Source organism: Achroia grisella, unplaced genomic scaffold (genome assembly GCF_030625045.1).
Source record: "Achroia grisella isolate CSIRO2021 unplaced genomic scaffold, CSIRO_AGI_Agris_v1 utg660, whole genome shotgun sequence".
NCBI classification, from domain to species: Eukaryota; Metazoa; Arthropoda; class Insecta; order Lepidoptera; family Pyralidae; genus Achroia; species Achroia grisella.
Window position 1 is genome coordinate 5120460 of NW_026712984.1, and position 23052 is coordinate 5143511.

The window sequence follows — 23052 nt, forward strand, 5'->3', positions numbered from 1 at the left end:
GATCATGGCGGTTGAAACACTGCCGAAATATCAGGAACTCGATAAAAATAAATAATGGTAAGATACCGGGATTTTTAATAATTATACGTATAATCCACATATGCGTTCAAAGTATCGACCAATGAAAATACGTATTTTTAAATAACATAACCTACGGTTAAGGGCAATGACTAAAGCAATAGAAATCGTACTGATATGGTAACTAAAATTAATATATTAAAATTCAGTATATAGAATACAATATCATTATTAGTACTGACAACATTCGGAATTTCAAATCTTAATTTGCCATATAGGCTATGTTTTCTCACTCCATAAGGCCATGTATAAATTACGTCAGATGAATTTCAAGATCTGTGACCAATTCCCCGTCATTGTCACATGTGATTAGCTGTGACAACAACTTGTGAGACTCCCCCCAAGTGTGATATGTGTGACGTTACAGGTTTTAAAATTTGAGCTATTTGAGTTAATAATTAAAATATTTCGTGTTTATTCAATAATAAATAAATAACGACTATTAAACAGTATGGGACTACTGTGTAATTGTCGTTATTTATTTATTAAAGTAACCAGAGCTTGTGTTATGGGTACTTGACAACTGATATTTTTTCTGGAAATACATACATAATATACATAGCAAACACCCAGACCGTTACAAACAAAAATAATCAAGAATAGAAATGTTTGTACCGTACAAGGATTCAAATCTGCGACCATCGGAAGTAATCAAATTTATTACCTGAAAGGGTACTAAATTTGTTCCCTTGTCACACATTGTCGACCCGTAATTTATGTATGGCCCCTAAGTATATACGAGACTTTAGTTTTTTTTTTGTTGGATGGCCCTTATGTATGTATGTATGAGACTTATTTTTTATTGCTTTAGTCATTGTCCTGAGGGCTACTATAATAGTGCAACACTATAGTATAGTACGTGGCTAAATATCGATAAGATAGGGCGAGTCTAGTGCCCCGAGACCTGCCGCTACGCCGCCTTCGTCTGCATCAGCCAATTTCGTACGAAGCATGTGCCCTACCTGACGGTTACTGATGATTTTATCCTTCGTGCTGAAATGGTCATACCTCAGTTTTATTCATCATTATTATTTTTTATAGCATAGGGGACAAACGAGTTTTAGTATCAAGTAAAAACGAATGGAAAAATTAGAATAAAATTGTAACGTATGTTATTATATATAACATTCTCGTGTCACAATGTTAGTTACCATACTCCTCCGAAACGGCTTGACCGATTTTTATGAAATTTTAAGGGTAGTTTAATTTTTATATGGTAGAATAAAGGTTGACCGTAACAATTTGTTTTTATTTGTGGTAAATTTTTTGAATAAATTTAGAATGTGACTTTAAAAAATACATAAAACCACAAATTTACACGTTTCTACCATCAACCCCTATTTCTCAATAGCAATTCCAATTTATATGACAAAACAACGTTTGCGTGGTCAGAGCTATAAATATAGCTCAACACATAGACTACATGTGTTACATACCCAATGATGACACCGAATATGCCAAGCTCGGAGACCAGATCCATTATCTGCGGAGGCACTGGTGCACCAGGTCGCACCACGTATCCTGGTACCTGCAGATTACAATTGTAATTATTAACCTACTTCAAAACGACGAGGTTCTTCAGGTCAAACCAAGAAACATCACTAAACGTAGTTGTAGCCAGTATTTACAGTAGAAAGTATACACTCTATCCTGAGGAGATAAAAACCATCGCTCCTAAGAATATCCTTCAATTCTTGTTCCTAGCGGGTATAGGTTACGAACTTTGAAAAAGGGCAAGTACAATAGATCTATGCAGGTCGCAGTGCTACAGTTCTAAAGCACGTGACAATAGTCCAAATTCCCCAATAAAATAAAGAAAAGAATATCCTTCCATTCCTGTCCCTATCAGGTCTAAGTAGTGAACTTTGAGAAAGCGCCAGTACAAAAAATCTATTCAGGTCGCAATGCTTCAAGGTCTAAAACCCTCCGATCGATCCTCCGTCCAATTCAAACGGAGATCGTAATTACGACGGCCTGAGCCGAGGTTCAAACCCCTAGCGGTGCGCTCAGGCTAAAGTCGTATCCGTCAGGCGGGAGTTGGCCTTCAGCCACTCCATAAGTCCTGCCGAGGGTTTGGAGTGCCATCTGCACTCGCCCCCTATCGTCCGGTGAAGCTATAAAGCCCTGCTGCAGCCAATAGCCCAAACCACGACGTGACAATTGTCCAAACCCCAAGAATACACATATATATTATCGACGACCTCGGTGGTCTAGTGGTCTAACACACCGCTTTACGTCCGATGGTCGCGGGTTCGATTCCTCGCACGGCACAAACATTTGTATTCATGAGTATGATTGTTTGTATCGGTCTGGGTGTTTTCTATGTATAATATGTATGTATTTACGAAAAAACAATATCTATGTATTTGTATCAGTTGTCTAGTACCCATAACACAAGCTTTAGCTAGCTTAACTTGGGCATAGATGGCGCTGTGTGAATTGTCCTGAGATTATATTATTATTATTATTCTTATAGAAATAGAAATAATCTTTATTCAAATACAAGCACATTACAAGCACTTTTGAATAGTCATATATATATTATAGTTTAAAAATATACTAACTAGTGGGGGCAGTATCCGTTCCATTAGTATGTACGCAGCTCGCTCGCGACTATGACGCATGCGTAACAATGCGTCTCGCACTTCATCGCCGTACAAATTATTCCCGCCGCCTTCTCGTTGTGGTTTTAATACAAATCTGCATCACAACAAGACATATTGATGACAGTTATTACATCACTAGCTATACTCTCGTGAAATAGTGAGCTTGGATTCATTCATTCATTCATAATTTAAGAGCTACGCTCTTGTCGGTGGAGCTCTTGCCACTTTCCGCGATCTTCCACCATGCTCTTTAATTGATGATGATGATCATGATCTTGGATCGCATTTTTAATTATTTACGCTAATTATAGAAGGCTAAAGTAAAAAGGTTAATCTTCTAGCTTCAAAAATGACGAATTTCCATATAAACTTTCATTCTCTATTTTATTTTACCCTCTAATAACCAATGACATATTTATTACTTTAATTAACAGCCTAAAAATCATTCAAAGTTTCTAGCTTTAAAAGTAACGATACTTGCATACAACATTTCATCTCCGCTTTCAACCCTATTATAGCAATAAAAAGTGGCCTAACTCCTTTCTCAGGGTCTAGACCAGTGTTCCCAGCCTTTTTAGTACCTTGCCCCATCTAATCTTTTCAGTAGGAAGTACAGTCGGTTCGGAGTTAAGTCCGGCGAATAGAATAGAATAGAAAATCAATTATTCAAATAAACTTAATTTAAGCAATTTTGAATAGTCATAACAAAATTATTTTTTTAATCTACCGCTCATTCGGAAAGCTGTCTCATCACAAGAAGAACGAGTAAGAAACTTGTGTGTTGCTCTTTTAAATAATCCTAGTAAGTTCACATTTTACAAGTCGAAACGTGTGAATAGAAACTACTAGCCAGCACTAATTTATTAGGATCGAATCTTAAATAAAATATACTATAATAGTCCCAAGTTAAGCACAGATCCTTTGCCACTTATCCAGACGTTAGAATGTTTACCTTTCAGCATCAGCGATGGCCATATCCACCGCTCTCTCGCCACTCTCGTCGAAGTCCAGCGAGTACAGTCCGGTGAATATATCTCTGACGCGTGCTGTGGCCGCGCTCGAGCCCATGAATCGTTCGAGGGCGCCGTCAGCCGCCAGCGCCTGTTGTACCTTCTTCGTACCAGCCAGTTGGTATTGAATCGATGGGCACTTTATCGCACTGCGGAAGTTATTGTATTTTTTATTAACTGGAATTCCAGACAAACCTGATGGGAAATGGCTTTTGTCCCTTACTGTCACCATTAGGGTACAAGGGCAGGACACAAGGAACCTGATGGAAATGGTCTTTGTCCCCTATAGTGAGAAGGGGAGTGTTAGTAATGAGGACATAGACCTGACCTCATTCTGATCCTATTATCTTTCACTGGAGCCACACCAGTGTAAACCGTTTGCACTGTACCATTATCATCATTAAAAATATAGTAAACCGGAATCAACCTGAATAAAAATTAATAATTAATCTGGATTACTGGCTCAGATAACTAATACTATTATATATACTCTTATAAATATTCAGAGCCCAATAGTAAGAGAGTTTATTTATTTACCTCTCTCGACATTTCTTCTAGGTTTCAGCTGTGATCACGAGCTGACTGTCTAGTGTGGGCAACCCTTATGTATTTATTTATTTACTCTTTACTGCACCAGAAGTAAATTACAAAGAACATAAACAGAAGTACCAATGTATAACAGGCGGTCTTATTAATTACTTATTCGTGATTTGTTAGTTAGAAAATAAAATCTAAAACACTAACGTGGATCGTTCAACTCGCAGTCTCGCGTCCCATTCGCGGGAGCTCGGATACTGCGCCGGCTCGTAACCGGAGCGGTAGTAGACCACAGCCACCGGACGACCTTCACTGCAAATATTGATACGGTGAAAATAAGTACTATGTGTATTTATATCTTATTAGCTGTGCCCTGAATTTACTGGTAAAATAAAGTAAGAAATGAAAAAGAACTATACAGGGTAAAAGAAAAAAGATATTGAATACAATGGAAAATAGACGAGGAAAAATGTTAGGACTTTTGATACGGCACGATGAATTTATGAAAATTATTATTGAGGGAAAAATTGGAGGGAAGAGGGGGAGGGGAAGACCAAGGCACAGCTACATCAAGCAAATTAAAAATAAAAGAGGAGTCGTGTCGAATTAACATTTAAAGAGCATGAACGTGGAAAGTGGCAGAGCTCCATCGACATGAACATAGCTCTTAAATAATGAATGAATGAGCTGAATTAAATTTATAGCCTACATATATATTATTCTGATGTATAAGCTGTATTACTTGTAAAGTTTCATTGAAATCCTCGAATAGTTTTTGCGTGAAAGAGTAACAAATATCCATAAATACTCACAAACTTTCGCGTTTATAATATTAGTAAGCTTTGCTTTTTTTTTTCGGATTACTATAAAGTTTAGATCAGAAGCCAATAGATAGTTTTTTTTCGGAATACTCTAATGCTGTTGATCGCAGCTGGCCTTTACAGCTTCACCGGACGTTAGGGGGCGAGTGCAGATGGCACTCCAAGCCCGCGGAAGGACTTATGGAGCGGCTGAAGGCCAGCTGAGGGCACCACTACGGGTTCGAACCTCGGCTCAGGCCGTCGTAATTTCGATCCCTGTTTGAATTGTGGAAATGCATTTGTAAAATATACAAAGTTAAAATACTTACAAGATCAGTTGTTTCTTATCATTTAACTCAGTCTCTTCATATATTTCATTCAGTGTTTTTCTGTATATCTGTTGAAATAATATTATAAGTTTATGTAACATATGTTTAATAATACATATAAAATACACACTTATACTTAAGGAGAAGTCCTTAAGTCGTACACCGTGGACAGAGTGGGTTGCCTGTGCATTTAATAGAAAATCTCCATCAATAAACATTTTTATATACCGACAACCTTTTTTAATCGGCCGCGTATCATTGATTCTTTTGGTACTTTGTTTGGTTCGTTTTTAGATTGTTTCTTCTACATTTTAGAAGGTAAGGATATGTTTTTTTAGACTAACTTGGACAGCACCTTCACAAATTTCTCCCACCTCCATTTTTGAGGAGGAAACCACAATCTGTCATCACTGTATATGGTTCAAATTGTAATTTTCTAACTCTGTTGTATCTAATACATATATATTTTTAACTAGCTGACCCGCAAACTTTGTTTTGGCATATAAATTTAGCATTTAACAGGAGATTTAGCAAAAATCATGAAATATGACATGTATTGAATTTTTCTTCAAACGAGCGATTTTTATATCGAAAACTGGTAGGCCTTGACTTTTCTAGAATAAAATTAGATTATACTATATACCTGTATTTGACATATAATTAAAAATATATATATTAATTGTAAGTAGGTATTAAAAATACACGTGATTATGTTTTAGTCTCAAATTTCACCACAATCACTAAGAGAAATTAAAAAATGCTAAAAAAACATCATGTGATTAATAGACCCCTTTACACATTTATAAATTCCGAACCTACATTCTAAATTAATAATTACTTATAAAATTCTTACGAATTATAAAAACTACTAGAGCTGTGAACAGAAATAAGTTTATCCAACATTATGGTGAGTTGTGGCCCACATTGACTCCGTTTTTTAATGTGTAAATTATTCTTGTATTTCTTATGTTATTACTGTAAAAACGAGTTAATAAAAATTCTATTCTATTCTATTCTATTGTATAAAAATATAGTTATGAATCGTTCTCACCATAATTTCGGGCCGTGTTTCTGATATTTCGAACTCGTGGAACCTCTGGTCGCAGATGTTGTATGATACCTCCTCAACCACGAACAGCACCACAGCGGTCGGCACTCCGAACAAGTCATAAGCTTCTACGATGCCCGAACAGAGACCGGACAGCGCCCGGTTTTCCGGCATCTATAATTTTATAAGAATACTAAGTGACCTGGCAAACGTTAAAATAATGAGTTATCAGCCGCCGAGAGTAGTAAATTATTACAATTCAAAAGTCATTTATTACGTAGGATACGTTTCCATTCTAGGGAACTAAAATTTCATGCCTCGGATTCAGTTACTGACATATCTCAACCGTATCATCGCAGCAAACCTTACACACAACAACAATAACAACCTTACATATAAAGCAAACCGTATGACAGGAAATATATGAGAAAAAAATGTATGCTTACATTTTTTATCAAATCACCATGTCCTAACTGCCGTAGAATGTAGCTGGAAATGAAAATTATTATTATTATTTTTTTCAATATACGTATAATAATATAAAATTCAAAACAATACAAATAACAATAACTAGAGATTTGTAAATACTAAATCATTCCAAACATTGCAGACCTCAAGACAAATTGGCAGAAAATTTTATGAATAATGAAAAAAAATACTAAATAATTAACTAATGACTAATAATACATGCACGCTATCGTACACATGAAACAGAGCAGGACAAAGAACGCGCTTTGTCCTGCTCATTTCTCGAAACGTCATAAATCGTTTAAAACTTCTCTTGAAGGCCTATCGGCCTATAAACAATTGAGAAATACTAAGAAAAAAATGTATATAAAGTAATTTTTTAATCTCTCCAAATTTTCACACTGTGATCTTACATGAAAATAAAGAATAAGTAATTTATTATTGAACTTTACTACTCAAATATTGTCATTATTAACAAGAAAGTGTAACATAACACAACAATTTAATTTTATCTTTCAGGTACTCTATAAGTAATATAAATCTACAAAAATTTAGACATTGAAAAAAAAATTAAATAAATGTTGCCATATGTGCAATTGTAATATGTATTGTAGTTTGTAGACACGCGTCTTATATTTTTCATTGTTTATAGGCACCTATATACTCTCCAATTATAAATTATCCAATACAATTATAACTATATACATTGTACAACTAAAAGTAAAGCTTAACCCCTTATATATACAAACTAAAATCAACAAACCCATTTTACTCATTAATTTTGTATCACTTTCTTTTAAATAAACAATATAGCATTAAAGAAAGAGACAGAAATACAATAACTAAAATTGGTTTGTTAGAATGCATATTTCTAAATAAAGTACTAAAAAAAAACAAACACAATCATGCTATTCAAATTCATCAAGTCAGCAACATTTTATTGGCACATATTATTACATTATGAAGAAAAGGCTTATTTACTTTATAAATCACATTTTGTTTATGGAATTATTAAATATCAAAATCACTGACTTGATTCGACTATAATTAAAACATAAGCTTTACAAATAAAAAAACGATAAAGTTTCTAAGGAATAATAATAGAAATACAATGAATAGGCAATAATAGAGAAGATTATTTAAAATAAACTCATAATTATACATTAAAATTGCAATAATTTTTAATCTCTGATATACTTTTTCAATATTATCTTTATCTATAAATATAAATAAAATTGGAGTGTTTGTTTGTAATATTGAAATAACCGTTTTTTACTACATGCATATGAATATACCTAAATACGGTACATACACCAAACTAACATTTTTTACAATTTTTGTCTGTCTGTCTGTCTGTTCCGGCTAATCTCTGAAATAGTATCTGAATCTCTGGACCCATTTTGACGGGACTTATTGGCAGCAGTATGCAGCAGCAGCAGCGGGCAGCTGATGTAGTAAGGAATAACTTAGGCTACTTTTATTTTAGAAAATAAAGTTAAATTCTACGCGGACGAAGTCGCGGGTATGGAAATCATGACGAGGCGAAAACTGTATGTTTATCGGTGTGTATGTAAATGATTCACGTACAAATGACTGGAGCAATTACGATGAAATTTTTACAGAATAAAGTTCAATATTGTTGGGAAATGAAAATTTCAATCAAGTTGGGAAAAATAAAAAACTAAAATGAATTCTGCGCAGCGTTTTACAATTGAAGAAAAATGAACATTACACAGATTCGAAGCCGGTGTAACAAATGCAAAATCGCAAAGAACTATTAGAATAAAACATCTCATCATAATTACTGTAAGTTGTTTTATTAACCTAACCAGTGGGCTAATTATCAACACGATATGAAATTGTTTCTGTTGAAGTTGTGATGCAATATATATATATATATCAATTTAAAAAATGCGATCAAGTAAGGTCGAATGACCGCAACATAAATCATTTCTATCGATAAAATACTACTATGAAGTTGCAGCGGAATATTGTTAATCCGACCAATTTAAAAAGTCAGTACATTAGATAGCTTATACCTTTAGAGGGATACATTTTAAATTATTGGGTTAATACACTAGTTGGTTGTTTTGAAACAATTTTTATTGCGTTCAAAAATTACAAAATATACTGCAGCGTTCACTTGTTCTTTTATTTTAATTTTATTAATAGACATTTAATAAAATAAAATAAAGAAAGTCTATTCTATTCTAATGAAAAAATAAGGTTAATAATTTTGAATATAAAAGCATATTTTATACAAACTATTTATAATCATTAATAATATTAATCTATCCGTTACATATTAAATTTTCTTTTCTGCTATAGATACCTAGGTAAGACAGTAGGTATCCATATTTGAATGATTATATCTTTTTAAATTTGTACATAATTGTAAAAACTTTAAACAAATAACTTTATTTACTTTAAACAAATCACAGAGCATCATAAACGTTTATTCCGTTCACAGAACACCGTATTCATTGAAATAGTTTTTTAATTATATTAATATCATAATCAACCCTAATTTTATATTAAACATTTACTCTAGTTAATACAACATTCTATGTGATTTGGGACGAAAATAAAATATTGAATTGGCAACACTGATGTCATGTTGTGAAGTCGTGACAATTTTCCCATTTTAATAAATTTAAAACCTTTTCGACTTTCTACGTAATATTTAATATAATAAAAATATATGTAATTAAAATTACCAAAACAAGATAAATAATGCTGCTAATGCTGATATTTTAAAGTATGTCACAAAAGAAACACCTTCTAAATTGTTTCTCAAATGTAAACGTTTACAATTCTACGCTGTCATTTAAATAGATTACGTGACACACAAGGTTACTAAATCGACATTCGATAGAAATAATTTTTATCGATACGTAAAGTTGCGTTTACGTTGCAATGCTAGTTGACAGCGTCAAATGGCGTCAATATGATCGCATTATTGACAGATGACTATTCAAAAGTTACATACGAAAATCGTTGCGAACGAAGTTTATTTGAATAAATGATTTTCATTTATGATAATATATATATACTGTCACCCCGGCTTCGCACGTACATGTATTATACGTATAAACCTCCTCTTGAATATATATCTTTAAAAACCGTTTCAAAATCCGTTGCGTAGTTTTAAAACATACATAGGGATTAATATTAGAATTCAAAACTTTCTGAGCATGGATGGATATTTGCTACTCTTTCACGCAGAAACCAAACGGATTTTGTTGAAACTTTACAGTGATATAGCTTATACATCAGAATAACACATAGGCCCGGCGTGATGAACCGGGTTATCGGGCTCCCTAAAATATGGTCGAGCGCAGTGATGGCTGGCTCATCCGTCATACTCGTAAACGAGTGCTGCTTGTGGGGACTGGTCTGCTCTTATCACTACGACTGAATTAATCTTATTGTATATCTACATTTGACCCTAATAAATTAGTGCTGGTTGGTGGTTTGTATTCACACGTTTCGACTTGTAAATGTAAACATACAAGGATTATTTAAAAGAGCAACACACAAGTTTCTTACTCGTTCTTCTTGTGATGAGACAGCTTTCCGAACGAGCGGTAGATAAAAAAATGTTATGACTAATCAAAAGTGCTTAAATTAAGTTTATTTGAATAAATGATTTTCTATTCTATTCTGCTATTAACTTCATGCGAATGAAACCGCGAGCACAGCTAGTACTAAATTAAATGTATTATCAGTACACAATCACAATCATCTGACCAGCTGGCATTGAAGTTTCAGTTTGATTCTCGATAACCTTATTTCGATAATTATCTAACGTAAACAATACGAAAACTCGATTATTTAGTGGCTATTTCCAATGTCAGTTTATGGTAAAGTGAGTTGATTTTTTAAGTAATATTAAAAAAAGGTAAACTTTAAATCTAAATGTGCGTGCTAATCTCCGATACATCTGATCCTTTGATCCGATTTTCGAATTGGAATTGTAAATTTACAATGATTCTTTAAATGAGCAAATGTAAAAATGTTACCTTAAAGGGGGTAAAAAATCGGGACATATTTGAAGCTAAAACGACAAAATTTTTACTTTAGCTTTTTTGAGTTAGATTATTGAATATTTCTTGTTTATTTGGTCAAGATCACTATAACACGCGGACACAGTCGCGGGCACAGCTAGTTTAAAATATAACATTGTTATAATAACAATGTGAGCAAGGGTGGACTGGAATTGTATCTGATCTATTTCAGCCAGCCTAACGCTATGACAGTAAAGATAATTAGGGGGCAATGGTCGGATGAGGGTAGGTCAATCCCCCCTATTGTTACTATTGGGGAATAGTCCTATATACTAGCCCCATTAATAGCAGTATCGGTCAGGTCGTCCTCCACGGATTTTCCCTCTTGAAACCATCGTTAATTCCCAGTAAAGCCACGATGAGCTGACTGACCTGACTTTTGCTCATCCTATCATGATCCACTGGTGCCACGCCAGCGTATAGCGCAGGCATTTTTCCATATTCATTAAAAAAAAAACATCCCCCGGGCAAACGTGGTATAATAAGTTAATAATATAAACTGACGTCCATTTATTTATATTATTGACTGGGTCTTAACTCGAATGTATTTATGGCAAATAAAGGTATTTACCTCTCTCGACGTGTTGACTAGGTTGCACTAGCCGAGCTGTCGGCTCGTGATCTTATTTGCCTTAAATTATTCGTGTTAAGACCCAGTTAATAATATAAACAATATATATATAAAACACGAAAGTTTAAAAATAGAAATAACTTTTTTGGTGTTGGCCACATTTGAACTGACGACCACTTGACATAAATCGGAGTAGCAACTGCTAGGTCAATGCTGAGGTATATACCTACGTATTATTGATAGAACTATTGAAACCGTATTGGCATATGTCAATTTAGTTGTCCATGGGTACCAACATTTAATACTGCGACTGATTAAGTTGTAATTTTTGCTTCTCCCAATTTTAGATCCATACTAATAACCAGGTACGGCCAACAGGGCCATACCTGGCCTTTACACGTTCACCAAACGATAAAGGTACTAAATACCTGGTGAAGCTCTGGGACAACTCAGAGTTGGGGAACCAACCCATAAGTTTTTTATTATTATTTGAATGAACAACTTGCAAGTTCTATAAAAGTATTTTTAGTTTCTTATTTTTATTCTAAGAGTTTAGTTTTTTAGACGTATACCACATGTGTTGATTTCATTGACGTACAATATCAATTGTAATGAATCCACCATAACAGAAGCACCACAGCCCAAAATTGCAAGACAAGTATTGTTTGTTCAATTATGTTCTTTATCGCATAGATATTATGGTTTGTGCATTCGTGCATGATATGTAAGCGAAAAGAATTGAAAGATGTAACCCTAAGCCAAATCCAGCAATGATTGGACAGAATCACAACAAATCAACAATTTCACGAACACAAGAACGGCATTATTATTTCTGGGACCGACAGTGCAGGCATTGACAGGTAACATCTCTCAAGTGATCACTGTACTACAAGCCTCAAAAAGCCCTACATATTTAAAAATAATACATGCTTCCAAATTCAAATGTATAAATACTTTTTAATTGACTATGTGACGTATGACTAAAAGCCCAAAATACCATATTCCAGTGCTTAAAAGAAATAATCACAGTCTAAATGACAACAATACAACGCTAAAGCGTACTATGATAGAACAAAGAGACAACACAGAAAAAGAAAAAAAAGCATTTGCAATTAATTGGAAAATGGATGTAGCGTGCAAAATAGAAGTAGCAGACACATGAGAGATGTCGACTGATTTATCGCTGCTATGGAGTGTGAGGCCATAAAACCTGGATAATATGTAATCCGAAAAATATATCAGTTCATGCAATATTCCTTTGACATATGTGTGATTACATGTTTAAAAAGTTATCCAGGTCATTGCCCTCCACATCCAGCAACAAACATGTCGGTACCGAGACATGGCGGGAAGGTTGGATGTGATGGCGCCAAAACTCGCTGCAACCGTGTTAAACTCCACTTGCTTGATACGATTCTGGTCCGCGTTGTGCATCAGGTAGTCAGATCGGAAGAGCCCGAGGCTGACGGACTGGAAAATTGAATTCTGTGAAACTCTGTCCAATCATTGCCTATGTTCTACATCTAAAATATGCAACTTTATTATTTTTTTAAATTACAACTTAGATAAAAAAATTATATTCTGTAGTCTGAAAAAATAAACCAAATTATTTTTACTTCTTTTTAAGTAATGATATTGAAATAATGTTCTGGTAATATACGCTAATTAAGCACCATTGAAACTTGATGGCATGAGTAACCAGCAAATCGTGGTAAATTCTCTAGGAACTAACCATGTTGGTTTTCAAGAGAGATCGTGTGGAAATTACAATGTCAGTTATAGTAAGTACATTGTTAGTTCCAATTACTAACACTCCCCTCGTTTCTCCCCCATTTTAATGTTGTCACGATTAGTACATTGTTATAGTATTATTACTATTTCATAAATATTTAATTTGTACAATCTGTTCATGCAGACTTGCGTCACTATGTACAAAATATTCTGTGATGCCAATTTATTTCTGCGCTGTGTATTAGCAATCCCGCCTTAATAAAATCAAAATTTTTAGTCTGTGGAGCTATGCAAACTTTTTTTTAAACTATTTAGGTTGATAGCATAGATTCAGTTATTATACGTTGCCAAATCTTATAAAGCCTATTTTAAATACTTTCTCTATTAGTTTTATTTGCGATCTTTTGAATACAAGCCCGCCTCAATAAAAACACTATACCTTGCTGTGGAACAGTGCAAACTTTGTTTTTAAAACATTTTTTTTTCACAGATTCAATTAGGTTGCTAACTCTTTTAAAAACTATTTTAGATACTTGCTTATTTTTTTTTACTTACATATGGATTGCAAAATAATCGTACTACATGTATTTCAATAATTATTTTTCTTTACATTTCAGGAAGTATATGACACATAATTTTGTCAACGCTTTATCTTGAACTAATTAATTTAAGTGATTATCTACTTAAAATTCATAAATAAAAGGTTTAGGTAATAATGTATATGCGTTTGTGCAAATCATCGTTGGCGGTAAAATGTAGTATTTATTTGTTCCATTTCATGACGTTCGTATGTGGTGACGTCATTGACGTCATTCAGTTATTGTAATAATCATGAGCAATAATGTGCAACACTTTAGCGTATTGTCACAGTGACATAGACAATAATTTACATATTTTGTATCATAAATATAAATAGAATAGACATAGACAAGGGAACGTAAATTGTTCCGTTTTAAATAGCTGTTTCACTGCCTGTACATAGGCATTATAGGCTATAATAATATAAAATATAGTGAAAATATACTGTTTCAAATTTCACGTGGTAATTGTTTATAAAATTAGGAAAAAGCACGGGATCTCACCACATAAACTTATCAGTTTACTCGTGATCATGACGGTTGAGACACTACCGAAATATCGGGAACTCAAAATAACTCAAAAATAAATAAAACGTGGTAAGATCATGTGATTTTTCTTAATAGTGAAAGTATTCATAAAAATGATCAAGTTTATAGAAAAAGTATACTCTCTATTTGCTTCACCGTTGTCGGGATATTTTTTAAAATAATTCTTAAACATAAACTGCGCCGTTACGTGACCATTACATTATCAAAGTTTATTCCTTTTTTGATTTCCAATTTCATTATTCGAGTAGTTGGTTTGGGTTTTTATAGAACTATTCTAGTTTGAAAATAAAAACCTCTACTATCACAATTCGTTCAATAAATAGAATTCGTCATTCTCCTTCCATCGATTCTTTTCATACTGATTAATACAAAAATATACAAAATTCTTACTTGTATATTAATAAACAAAAAACAAGATTTATTTTAAAGTACAATGTTAATAATTAGTAATTTTATAAACGTTTGTATTATGTAAACACATATCTAAATTTAATCCGTTTATAAAATAGTTAAATAAATTATTCTTACAATTATGGTTATTTTAATTGGAATTAATAAGTTATTTCATTATTTATTAACCCATTATGTGTATAACCCCACATAGTCAGATATTAATAACTTATTATGAAATACAAAAAAATATTTTTAATATTTTTACAATTATCGTTATTAAGAATTAATAGTATGTTATTTTATTATTATTTATATTTATAATGACAGTTAAATTAATTGATTCAACCAATTATCAGACACCTAATACGGCATTTTATCGCCTAATACTTACGTCTACATATATATGTATGTACTAGCTATACTCGCGATTTCGTCCGCGTGGAATTTAACCTTATTTTTCAATAATAAAATATTTTTTCTAAAATAAAAGTAGCTGTTTGTATATTCCGGTTACTTACTCCTTATTGACACTTCTATTGGCCCTGCATAAGAAGTAATAAACTGAATAAAGTTAAATTCCACGCGGACCAAGTCGCAGGTACAGCAAAAAGTCCCGTCAAAATCGGTCTAGCCATTTCAGAGATTAGCCGGAACAAACGGATAGACAGAGTTACTTTCGCATTTATAATTTTAGTAAGGATTACTATACATAATCTATACATATAAATAAAATTGGAGTGTCTGTTTGTAATATTGAAATAACCGTTTTTTACTACAGACATATGAATATAAATACGGCACATACAAAAAATAACATTTTATTACAATTTTTGTCTGCCTGTCTGTTTGTTCCGGCTAATCTCTGAAATGGCTGGACCGATTTTGACGGGACTTTTATGGGCAGGTAGCTAATGCAATAAGGAGTAACTTAGGCTACTTTTATTTTAGAAAAATAAAGGTAAATTCCACGCGGACAAAGCGGGGACAGCAACAGAACTCAAGAAGATTTACAGATTTATATCCTGCCAACAAGTTTTGTGATAATTAATTATTATTTGATTGAAGTTTCGGCACTGTTTGGTCTTTTTTTAATAACAATTGTTAAACTTGATTACTTGTTTATTTATTTACTGTTTTATGCCAAAATAAAGTAATAAAAAAAAATAGACTTGTGCAATTAGTGAACTAGTTCGCAGATCTTTTGCTCTTTAGTTCATTAACTTGATAAAACGCAAAGTCTTGAGATTTAAAAACTGTTGTTTTTTCAGTCAATATGTATTTGCGGGATAAAATATATACTAGATCCTACAGTCTTTCTCTGCCTAGAGTCGGGATCAAACGTACTAGTTCGCACGAGAGGGTAAAATAAATTGGGCGATCTGATTCAAATTATTCAAACAAAATGTAATTCTGAACAACAATTATTTAAAGGAGCAACACGCAAGTATATTGTGCATTCTTTTTATGACGAGTCCGCGCTCCAAATGAGTGGTATAATAAAAAAATATAACTATTCAAAAGTGCTTATATTAAGTTTATTTGAATAAAGATTATTTCTATTTCTAGTAATTGTTCCGAACAAGATTATTCTCATGTAGCGGCCTTGTACAAACATAAGGGGAAATCCACATCTAAATGAATCGGCCATATATACGACTGTCATTTAGTTCAAGGTGATTTGATGGGCATTACATGCAAGTGTAGCTTCCAACCCACTGTATGTTAATTTTTTTTTATATACCACGATGGTAGCAATCAAGCATACGGCCCATCTGATTGTAAATGGTTACCGTAGGTATAGAGGCCTGAAACACCAGCTGAGATTTGCGCATCGCCGACTCTACCAGTGGATCGTAGTTGATGTTGATGAATATTTCAAAATGATCTTGAACCAAAATACTTTTTAAGTGGTCAAATTAAAATTCAAAATATCTTTATTCATGTAGGTCTATTAGAGACTATGATATGTCAAATCTACCGGCAGTAAGGAGTGCTTTCGAACTGAGAAGAAACTCAGCTCTTATTCTTTTCAAATTATACATGTTGTATGTATGTAGGTACATATGGATGCCTTTATGCATTATATTGTAACGTGACTTACTAATTGTATTCACCCTTTCCTATTCTTTATCTTTGTCTCTGACCTGTCTCTGAAATGTTTAAGTGTATTGTTTTTAAATAACCAATTTAATTATAACTTTAATATTAAAGATAAATTCATGAGGTATCTATTATTGGCTTTACTAACTATATAATACTATATATTGTCTATAAATTGTACAAGATGTTGATTATCTAAAATAAATATAAAAAAATGTTTACAAAAGTATAGATTATTTTATAAATTCAAATTAGAGACAATAGAGTGACCACCAACATATGCTATTGCATTAATTCATGGCACTGAACCGTATATTACTAATAAGTGTTGAGTGGCTTAAATTGATATTTTCAATTATTCGTCAACGTAGTATGGACGTATAGGTAATTTCCAAAAATATATTTCATAGACTACCATAATCATATTTTACAACAGATATAAATATATACACATATGTACAATACGTATAAATATGAAAATATATGTACAAATTAAAATATAACCCTTACTCAAATAGCACATACGCGATAATACCCCTATATACATAAGATACCATTTTGCATAACAGTTCATTCGCTGAAACTAATAAGAAAATCGAACTACCCACACTAAAAAACTCTATAAAGCGTTATCTAACAGCACGGTTAGTATTCAGGTTGGTTTCCACCAGCTATGATTGATGATGCAAGGCAAGACAAGATTCGAGCGAAATATAGAAAAACATGGAGTAGTTCAGTTATAAAAAATATTTACCGTTGGTAAATAAAGTTTGAAATGAGATATCTAATCAATTGTAGTAATTGTTACTATTTACATATTCTATTTCGTAATTATTATCTTAATGAGTGCATAACTACTATATGCCGACATTTTTTTCAAGGCAACTTGTTCTTCGATAAATGCTACTTTTTTCAGATATTAACTCTTCCTAGTCTTCCACGGATTCACTGTGCTTGTGCCGGGTCTATCGTGTGGCAGAGAGGGAAACTCCGACCAGTTCCAGGCACTTGTGACTCGGGTGTAGGTTTTTGCCGACATACGTCAACTTACCTTCACCACTCGTATTTCTCCCCCTGTCCAGTCAAATCTACTAGGAGCCTGCAAATGCTGCTATCTAAATGCGTGTATCTATACACGTTCTAGTATAGAACTTACTTAATCTTACTTAATTTTGTTAATAACAATTATATTTAAATAATTATTAGGTATATTATATTATAATTATACTTCAGATCTTATCTAGCCTTTTTATCATAACTGGTGAAAACGTACCTTTAAGAGAATAGATTTGAGACCAAATCGATGTATGTACACTTAATCAAATAAACGTGTTTACGTCACATTTATTATTAGATCTAAAACTCAGTCGAAAGTATCTAATTATTATAGTACAAACAATACTGCGATAGATTCTATGTCCAAACTTCAGAAGCATACGGAAATATATTTTATTTATTTAAACGAACAACACAATTCGTAATGCTCAAATCTAAACTCAAAATCATGGTAATTTATATACAATACAAAGAACTATCGTATTCGTGTCCTGAACAATTTCTACCTCTGTATACTTCTCGATACTGGGCCAAGATGGCCGAAGCCGGACGCTATGCTGTTGATTTCAACCTGCTTCCATGAACAATACGGTGTGTGTTTCGCACACTGGTTCTCTGTGTGTGGACACCTCGACTCCAACATGATGTCCGAACGCAGCATGCCTAGCGATATCGGCTAAGCCGAGAGAAGCACGTTGGGTATACTGCGTTTTACAATTTTTTTTTTCTTAATTTTAAGGCTTGGAGCCCTGTGAATTTAGTCCACAGGAATTACAACGCATGAACCACGACTGTCGTGTTACGGGGACGTCCATTAATTACGTGAGGCGATTTTGATTATTTTTCGAATTAATTTTCTGCCTTCTTCCTTTAATCTCACATGAGATTTTTCGCCTTTATACATCGGGTGGCGGGTCTATAATGTTCTTCTTTTTAATGAGTAATTCCTGAAAACTAGCCCTATATAGATGCACCTCACTTAGGTTCTGGTTATATCAGTAACAGCTGAGGTAGCTCCTATTGCCAACTTTGTATGTTTTTAATCTATTCATGTTGGCATAAAAGAGGTATTGGCATTTTCATAACCGCGATAAATTTTATAAATAAATAGACAGAAAATATGTAATATTTGCGCGTGATATTGGTTGAGTATCGGGTCTATTGCCATCCCATCCACCTCACGTAATTAATTAATGTTTCCCAACGTGATATTAATAAATATATACGTTCATATTTATAAATTTATATTCGTGGTATTGATGTAATAAATAAAAAATCCAATAAATTTAAATTAAGCGTTGTTTTTTTTGTGGAATGATTAACAAGCTGTCTGCCTAATATAAAATTAAAATTCATATAGTCATCCATAAAACAAAAACATAACTTTGGACAGCCCTGAAGTAGAATACCTTTAGAGATGTAAATTTATCTTCCACACAAACCACAAGGCAACTCTGTGGTCACACATGCGCAGAATCTGATATTGTCAATTTCCGCGGGAATACCCTAAATTTAGAAGACCGTATGTACACAGTCGTAAGCAATCAACTTTTTTGTGCTAACATAAACTGGTTCCCGAATATTTTTGTGCATATACATTATAGATTATATATACGGACGTTGGCCAGACAAGTCTCTTTATTTTGTTTATTCTCAGTACATAAGCTTTAAGGGAATGTTTTTTTCATCCTCATTACATTACTATTACTAATTACCTACCAATGTTTAGAAATAGTAAAAACAAAGAATAATTTCTTTTAAAGTTTCAATTATTTATTATATAAACTTTGCATTATCATGACATTATTTGGTTGTACAGTTTTAAATTTTACTTTATCTACTGGGTGCCATTCCTTTTTTTTCTGTTCGAAAACAATTTGGCAATATAAATACATGACAGCGATTCGACTGATATTCAAATAAAAAAAATATTCTTCATTAATTCAGTAGAGATTATTACATTACTTATTTATTAAAAAAAAAAAGAAAATATAAAGTACTTAACTTATTTTTTCAATTGATTTATAATTGATTCGACTGATACTCAAATAAAGAAAATATACTTCATTAATTCAGTAGAGATTATTACATTACTTATTTATTTAAAAAAAAAATAAGTATAAAGTACTTAATTTATTTTTTCAATTGATTTATAATTGATTCGACTGATATTCGAATAAAAAAAATATACTTTATTAATTCATTAGAGATTATTATATTACTTTTTATTTTTAAAAAAAGAAAATATAAAGTACTTAATTTATTGCCAACTAGAAAAAATTGATACAGTCTTGTATGTATTTACGTTATATACGTAACAAGAAAAATACTTTGTAGGTAATATATACATAACGTGCTGTATGCGGAGACGATATTACGCTATACACAAAGTGGAAGGAAGAATTTGTACTTTATTCTCGTAAAAAAATCAAATAGTTCAGGACTCATTGTAACTGGCTAACTACTTTAATATTTATATAGCGTATATGCCAGAATATTCACAGGCGCAGGAACGCACTTCTATAGGGATACTAAACTGTTAAATAACTTATTTATTTAATTTAATTAATAATTTATTAATATTTAGAAGATCCACGTCTAATGTTGTAACTCTTAAAATTAATTTAACTTTAGTATCATTTATTGATGTCCTAGAAATATTAACTTATTTATATATCGACCATTTGCAATTTATTTTGAATTTACGGAGAATAATGCTATAAATATGTGTTTATAAATAATTATATATTAATAATATAAATGTATTTACCTGTGTGATACCTTCATTTCTTATTTTAACCCATATATCGTATAGGTTTGCTGTGAACTCGTCCACTTGGAGTGCATTTTGCAGTGTGTGTTCTAGAAATTCATCATTATGCGCAACCTGTATAAAGTGAATTATATAATATTAATAATAACAATAATAATTATAAATAAATAAATAAACTGTTTGCGCTGAAGGGGCATCAGTGGACGATGATAAAATGAGCAGGAAGTCAGGTCAGTTAGCACATCTTGGCTAATGGCAATTAACCACGATGATTTCCAGGTGGTGCCGCATGAAGGTCAACCTGACATGTGACAATGAAATTATTCCTTTACACTACATACTCATGCTGGATTTAGCGCAGGAAAATCCTCGTGCAAATGTGATTGATTCTAGTACAATACTGGATTAACTCAACAATTTAAAATTTCTGAAATTAGACTTTAATGCTAAAACTTTAGAGTAACTTTTCTAAAGTTTTTAGAGTTCATTCACTATTGTACTAGATGTGCCATATGTTAATTCTATTGTGAATATTACCTTATGCATCAGTTCATTCAGCACAGGCTGCAGTTCTATTGCTTTGGTGAACTCCGTTCGTGGAAAAGGTGAAGGCAACAGTACAAATGGTGCAATCTATTGACAAACAATTTTTATTTATAGTACACACTATTTTATAAGTATATTTACAGTACGTTTTTTTATAATATGCACTAGATATGAAATTTTCTAACTTCCCTATTCAACAATCAACAGAGTAGAGTTTATTTATAATGTAATTAATTTGTTTTGCTTGCAATTTGCACATAATATTTTTCACTAATAACTTAACAATTATTAAAAGAAAAAAGTGGAAATATGTGCAATTAAAACCATTAATATGGGACTTTCTGATAATTTTTAAGATAATATGTTGTTTAACTTTTCCGTAAATTGTATTGGAACAGAGTATAATAATGGATATAAGTTTGTCAATTTATTATACAAAAACTATTGAATGGATTCAAATAAAAATTGTTACACAGATAAATCATACTCTAAATTAACACATAAGTCACTTTTGACTGGAATTTAAGCAGACAATTCAGCGAAATTAGAGTTAGTAGGCAACAAAATGTTTAACATTATTTATACTATATCATGAAGACAATTAAGAAAAAAAAACATTATAAGTCTAGAATTACACAGACAAAAGTTGTCCAAGAGTCCCAATTCTTCAGCCATCCGTTGATCAGTATTACAAAGTCCGTAATCATCAGAAAGTGAGCCGAAAGTAACGATATTAAATAAATATAATTTATAAACGTTGGATTAAATAACTTCTGTAATATGACTTGAATCAGCATCAACATTACAGAATATTTGTAAATGAAAATACCTGTATGGAATCTTTTGTAAAATGTTTCTTGTCTCTCATCCCAACGCCGTGCATGAGGGCCCAATCTTTAGCTTTTTCAATCACATTTACTAGCACTTTGTTTTCTAACGGCAATGGAATACAACTTGCAAAACGTGCTTGCGTCATTTTTAAATTAACGTGATAATAATTTATAAGTGTTTACAGGCGTAGTAACTATTCAATTATGTTCGTGGGAATTAAACTGTTTGAATTTATAGAAAATGAAAACAGCGAAAATGAGTAGGGGATTTTTTTTACTTTTCTGTCACTGCTGTCAAATTGACAAATACCAATAACAGCTGTCAAGTTGACATCTGATTGCTTTTTAATTTATAGGCCGTATGGCTTTGGTTCCGCGACCGTTATAAGTGAGTGGAAGACTTTTTCAACAATCTTCGGATTGGTTTTTTTCTGTTCCTTTTAAAAAAGCTTCTTATTATTTTCGAAACATCAATCTGGATATTAAATATCACAATAGTCGTCTAATAGGACCATAGCAGATACCATAGCAATGTTAATAAAAAAATATTCCTTACTTTCTATTTCGTTTTTTCCAAGACTGTGGAAGGTAAAAAAGCATTTTTCTTCTAGATAAGCGCATTTATACATTTTAGCATTTAGGTTTGTTTAATTCCCTAGTCATGCATATTATTACGCGCCTGCGTGAAATCATAGATCGATTAACTATGTAGATAGCGTACCGTACGTATTTTTAGTCATTACAGTCTATTCACATTATCATATTGTGCTAAACGATTGGTAGCATTGAAATATTTAATTTTCTTTGTTAAAATACAAATAGTATCACGTCATCTATGGTAAACTATGTTTATATAAAACCATATGTAGAAGGTCTCCAAATAGCTACCAATTTTATCCACCATCGATATTTAAAGAAGTAATCAGAATAATACAAAAATATTGTCAAAGCAAAGTGTCGATTGAGGATATCATGCTTTCGT

The 23052-nt window shown here is 32.4% G+C and overlaps 1 protein-coding gene across 1 annotated transcript; it reads right to left on the reverse strand.

The window, feature by feature from the left end:
* Nucleotides 1–734: 734 nt before the first annotated feature.
* Nucleotides 735–22325, reverse strand: LOC131849585 (glutathione synthetase-like). Its single transcript, XM_059199683.1, has 13 exons — nt 22070–22325; nt 21232–21327; nt 20692–20808; nt 18448–18597; nt 12851–12984; nt 6855–6897; nt 6412–6582; nt 5361–5428; nt 4439–4543; nt 3637–3843; nt 2643–2778; nt 1515–1606; nt 735–1071 (listed from the first exon to the last, which is right to left on the reverse strand). Exons 1-13 carry the CDS (start codon nt 22214–22216, stop codon nt 942–944), a joined length of 1596 nt encoding a protein of 531 aa, XP_059055666.1. The 5' UTR covers nt 22217–22325; the 3' UTR covers nt 735–941.
* Nucleotides 22326–23052: the final 727 nt, after the last annotated feature.